This window comes from Protopterus annectens, chromosome 7.part0 (assembly GCF_019279795.1).
Source record: "Protopterus annectens isolate FY-2018-M chromosome 7.part0, PAN1.0, whole genome shotgun sequence".
In the NCBI taxonomy this organism is placed as follows: Eukaryota; Metazoa; Chordata; order Ceratodontiformes; family Protopteridae; genus Protopterus; species Protopterus annectens.
In genome coordinates this window covers 207,601,662-207,607,661 of record NC_056739.1, presented here as the reverse complement: position 1 = coordinate 207,607,661, position 6,000 = coordinate 207,601,662, and the positions used below count along the sequence as shown (strand labels likewise).

Genomic DNA, 6,000 nt, shown 5'->3' with positions numbered 1-6,000 from the left:
ACTTAAATTCCCATTAACGGACAAGCTTATTATTTTAAGTTGCGGAGACTGCATAAGAGTCCCAGTACTACTACTTTAGTGTCCGAGATTTTCAGGGACGTTAAAATTTGATTTGTTTCTAAAACGTGGTTTTACAGTCAGCAAACAATAGCAGTCATTAAAGTGGCGAAGTTCGTTTGTTAAAAAAGAAAACAAAAACACACAAAGATTGTAGAGATTAAAGGTGTACTGGAAATGTACTGTGTAGAAATAAATACGAATTAAAAGTAGTGCCTAAAAGACCACACTGCCCGAATCCACTCCGTCAGACCGATACCCGGACTGAGGTGTGTTGAGTTGGAGGGGTGTTTACACGTGCCCACGTCCCCCCGTCGAAAACGTCAGACGCCGCGCTGGATCGCTGAGAAAAGTTTTTTTTTTTCTTTCATTGAGAAGTGCTGTTTTGTTGTCTTCGAGATGTGTGGAAAGGGAAAGAAAACTACTCGCAGTATGCAAGGGTGTGCTGTGCGCCGGAGATTGAGATAACTTATCTGAACCCATGGATCTGTTATGAGGCTCGCGACACCGGCGGGTGTGGATGTAAATCGGTATTTGCGGGGAGCGAAGAACGAACTCTTTGCGCGCCCCCGTTTGGCCATAGTGCGAGAACTTCATAAGTCGTGAGAAACTTGCATCTAAGAAGCTTGATTGCCTTTAGCTGTACCCGTGAAGTGGTCCAGTCCCGTCTGGCTGTTCGTTGTAAGTTCGGATTTAGTTATAGTGGTACGTGGTTGTTAGCAGCAGCGGTCTGTGGACTCGGATAGTGGAGAGTGATTTCATTTGGTCAAGAACCCGTGGGTCGGGCTAAACAGTTCGGTTCGGTTGTTGCGTGGACCCCTCCCCCAGTGTTTGTAAGCATGGGCGAGACGAAAATAATTTACCATATGGACGAGGAGGAGACGCCGTACTTGGTGAAAATTCCCATCCCAGCGGAACGCATCACTTTGGCAGACTTTAAGCAGGTCCTTAACAAACCCAGTTATAAGTTCTTCTTCAAGTCCATGGACCAGGACTTTGGGTGAGACAGTGCAGAAACATCAGTATTGTTTATGTGATCGTTTTACTATAGTGAGACATCATATGCACCCAGTGTTGTAGCTGTCCATTTTATCTTATTTCATTGGTAAAGTGCGTCTGTGTACGAACCCCTTCATACTTTTACACCAGTTGTCACATTGTTAGAGCAGCACTGTACTATTAGTAGTTGCAGATTATCGCTCTTTTTATTCGGCAGTCTTTGAGACAGTACCCTTGTTCCTTGACCATTTCATAGAATTCTTAGGGATTTAGAAAGTAATTTAATTTCTTTAATGACAATTTTTATTCTTCTCTATGCTACATGTTGCCAGTAGGGTAGGTGCACACCCCTCTTAACAGCAGTTTTCGGTCTGCATTCAAGTCCGCTTTGGCCTTGGGAAGTGGTGTTTTGTTGTATGTACCAAGGATTAAATTGTCACTAGTGTTATCGATTTATGGGTTAATATTTGTAGTAGTTTTGCACCCCTTTTCAAACAAATGAACACCCTCCCAGTGAATGATATTGCAGTAATGTCAGCCATCATATCAATCTTGATAGTAGTTCCGTGAATAGGAATCTTAACATACACTCCATCAGAGACAGTAGCGACTGAATGCATAAAAAAGTTTTATTTGCTGGATTATATTTAATTTCATTTTCAGAAGTGGTCTCTCTCTAATCTTGTTTTATAAACAACAGCCACATTTGTCACATCCTTGCACATTCTGCCACATAATGCATACTGCTTTGACTCATTTGTGGTAGCTGTTGTATCTCATGCATTTGTTTAAATTGGTGACCAGAATTATGCTTTTTTTATGTTTAAGTATTGGTTAATGACAGATTTAAAGTTTTACCTTTTAACTAATGTTGCCTCTCTGGCAATTTATCACACTTTTTTAAAATTAAATTCTTCAAGTTGTAACTTTTGAGGTGCTTCAATGTCAGCCATTATAGGTTCATAGGTGTGTGCTAAGTGAATGGCCCTGGGGCCTTTACAAGCCTAGCCCCTAGGATTGCCTTGGCATCATGCCACCCGACCTGAGTTCCCAGTGGCTCTGTTGAGTAATGCCACTGGAGTGATCTCTGGGGTGAATTTTCTATTTTCCATCCACTCATCAAGATCTCTCTTGAAGAGGGCCAGTGAAGTGTTCTGCTTGACATGTATGGAAAGTCTGTTCCATAGCATGGACAGTCTGAGTTATGAACCAGTCCCACCAGCATATTCTGTTGATTGAGGTAATGAGGTTGAGGTCTCTGGAGCATGTGGTGCAGAGGGATTTGGGATTTTTTTTTAGACGTAGCATTTCTAACAGAGCTGGGTCAGACATGGCTTTGTAAGTCGAGCAGAGATCGCCTCTAAGTAGGCAATATGAGACAGAATAGTTGGGAGTTTTTTTAGTATGTCCATATATGACAAACGTTTAAGGTCTAGGATCCTCTTTGTGCGGTACCTTTGCAGCCTCTCCAGTTGTTGCAGGTGTTTAGTGAGTTACATACCAAATGAGGTATTGTACTCAATGATTGGCCTAATGAGAGAAGAGTAGAGAGAGACAACGACCTCTTTCTTCCTGGATGCAAAACCCTTAGTAATGAGATGTGACACACAGAAGGACTTTCTGATAACAATGGCAGTGTGGTGGTCAAAAGAGAGGTTGCTGTCAACCTGTGTTCCCAGATCTCTAACACCTTCTGTTTTCAGTGGACTACCATCAATGTGATTATTCGTGGGAACTGAGTTTTTCCCAAAGGGGATGATTATTCTTTGTTCATCCTTTAGGCTACTAAACGTACAATTTTCAGCCAGTTCATTAAGCCGTCTTAAAAAAAGAACAAGACGTTCACTCTTTGTTTATACACATCTGTAGAAGTATGCTGTTTTATGAACTTTATTTCTTTTTGGCACAAAAGATTTGAGTTTGCTGATCACGGAGTCAAATGTAATACTTTGGCCTTCTGCAAATGAATAGGAATGCATATGGTCACGACTTCTTGCATTTAGAGTACAGTAAGGAATTCACTTGGATTTCATCTGATCCTTTGTCTTACTAGGTCACCACATGAAATCATTGTAACCTCTATCTCCAGTCAGGCTCGCCAAAGGGTTTGGGAAGTCATACGACTGTGATGGGTATTTGGTGGGGGGCTGAACGGTTCAGATACGGTAAGATCACTGAACTCTGAGCTTGGTGGATTTACTCTGGTGATTTGGTTTGCTTTTATAATTGATGGAACTCATTTCTTTTTGTTTTCATCCACTGGAAGATTGTGCGCCTATGGTTTACTCAGTAACATTTGTTGATAGTCTTGAAAATACCAAGATACAGCTCCAGTTTAGACAGTCAGGTAATGTTTATTCACAACATCATAACAGCTCGAGAGCAACTAAGTTAAAACTTCAAGCATCTCTTACCACCTTACCACCTTAGGTATGCAATACATTATGAGGTTGTGCAGTCTTAAAATTACAAAACCATGTAGTCTTAATTTTTGCAGCTTTTTGCCACTTATGACATGGATCAACAGAATAAGCTCAGACCCACTACATTAATACTGAACCTATGCTGTGCACCCACCATGGTCTATCCTATCTCTTCTATGTGTAAAAGTGGTTCAAAACAAAATTACTGCATCTGTAGTAGATGACAGAATTGTAATTGGTATGAGTAGCTTAACCAATATATCAGCAGTAAAATACAAAGTTCTGATTAATACCAGTAATCTTTCTTAGTACAATTTAAAACTGTATTTTGGATTTTTATGCATGAGATGCAAGAAAAAGAATTAACTTTTTAAACTGTTTTTTGCTGTACTGCTGATTTTTTAAACTGTTCTTGCTGATTTGTTGCACTTTGTCTGCTGTAGCATGGACTAGATTTAGACATGCTGAATCTGGTTCTGTTTGTTAAACTGAAAACTAAACCAGGCTGTCTTTTGTTGGAGAAGGGCCCCTGCACCCTTGTGGCAGGAAAGTGCTGTTCGGACTCATCTGATTGAGGGTTGCTGGCACAGGATTAGTTTTGAGAATTTTTTTTTATTGGTTAAATTCTTTAATTGAGTTTGCTTACTGCTGCTACATAAGCCCTTTGCTTGTGTGGGTTTGCGCTTGCTTTAACATCGTCCCACAGAGTTAGGTGACCAGTCACTGCTCTGCTGTTGTCATCTGTTTATGTGTAGTGTGCCACTGCACAGTGGGGGGCAACCACTGGTGGTTGTAGATGCAAAAACTGCAGTAGATACATTTTCCCTTAGTAGCTGCCCATGATCCGGCTGAGAAGTACTTAAATTGCGCTTAGCTGCTCGGAGAGCACCTCCGCTGCGCTTTTGCCCCTTAAACAGTCCCAAAACCACCAAATCTAAAATAGGCTCATACCATTTAGAATGCTCCCACTAGTGTAGACCCTTTATAGAGCACCCCATTAGTATAGACCCCGTTTAGAGCACCAGGTGTACCACACTTGGGTTTATAGGTTGGTACTAGGCTATCGGCCCTAGGGCCTATACAAGCCTAGCCATAACAATTCTCTGGATATTTCTTCCCACAATGTTTACTTTCCTGGACCCCTGTCTAGCAGGGCGACTGACGTGATCCCCGGGGTGAATTTCCTATCTCCCATCTAATCGTCAAAGTTCCTTTTGAAGAGGGCCAAGGAGGTGCTCTGCTTGACATGTATGGGCAGTCTATTCCAGAGTATGGGGAGTCTCTCAGTCAGGAACCTATCTCTCCAGCATGTTTTGTTAATTGCAGGTGACGAGGTTTAGATCCGTGGAGCGTGTAGCTCTGAGGGATTGGGATTTCTTTAAGTGGAGCATGTCCAACAGTTCAGGGTTTGACATAGCCTTGTATGTTAAGCAGAGATTGCCTCTGAGTAGACGATATGCCACATAGTATAGCTGGAGTTTTTTTTTAGACTGTCCGCATAGGGCATCTGCTTTAGGCCTGTGATTCTTTTAGTGAGAGATTTCTGCGGCCTTTCCAGCTGTTGCAGATATCTTGTGAGGTACATACCAACCTGGGTGTTGTACTCTATAATGGGTCTAATGAGGGATGAGTACAGTGGGACAATGACCTCCTTTTTTCTGGATGAAAAGTCCTTAGTGATAAGGTGTGCCACATAGAAGGATTTCCTGACAATTGTGGCGATGTGGTTATCGAAGGTGAGACCACTGTCCACCTGTGTCCCTGAAGTCTCTTATCACACTTTTGGTGTTTAGTGTACTGTCACCTATATGGTAATTCATGGGTACATGGTTTTTCCCAAAGGGGATAACTACATTTCTTGGTGTTAATCTTGAGCCCATGGCTCTGGCAACAAGCATCTGTTTTCTTTAAGGCCCTTTTGTAGAATATCCACATCATTTGGGGATTCAATAATGGCTCCCAGTTTGCAGTCATCTGTGAACTTTGTTAGCCAGAGTCCCGTAGTGTTGGACTGTACTTCATAGAAGTAGATGCCAAACAAGAGCGGTCCCAGGACTGAACCCTGAGGTACTCGACTTGCCACTTGTCTGGAGCTGGATTTGGAGTCTGCTACTTTTACAGTTTGGGTTCTGTCAGTAAGCCAGTTGGCAACCCATCGAGTGATGTAGGGATTTATGTCCAGCTTCGTAAGTTTATCTATGATTCCAGAGTGGGGGATGGTGTTGAATGCCATGGTGAGGTCCAGATAGGCTGTGTGGACTGCCTTACCCTCGTCACCAGCTCTGGAGACTGATTCCTAAACCTGACTGACTTCTTTGAGACAACATTGGCCCTTCACGAACCCAAACTGGGTGGCGTCCTGTGTTTGAAGGTTGCCAATGTCTTTGTTTTGCCTTTGTTTTATAAGTTCCGTGATAATTTGTTCCATGCCCTTGCAGATCAGGCTCGTCAAACTGATGGGACGGTAGTTCCCAGGATCCAAGGTGGATCCCCCCTTGTAGAGTGGGATAACTGTAGCTAT

The 6,000-nt window shown here is 42.5% G+C and overlaps 1 protein-coding gene across 1 annotated transcript in view; it reads left to right on the top strand.

Annotated features, from left to right (window-relative positions):
• The first annotated feature begins 303 nt into the window (after window positions 1–303).
• Window positions 304–6,000, top strand: part of DVL2 (dishevelled segment polarity protein 2) — a 1,986,500-nt gene continuing 1,980,803 nt past the window's right edge. The window contains exon 1 of the mRNA XM_044076705.1: window positions 304–1,057. Within this exon, the coding sequence (XP_043932640.1) occupies window positions 897–1,057 (161 nt within the window). The 5' untranslated portion in view covers window positions 304–896. The remainder of the gene's footprint in view (window positions 1,058–6,000) is intronic.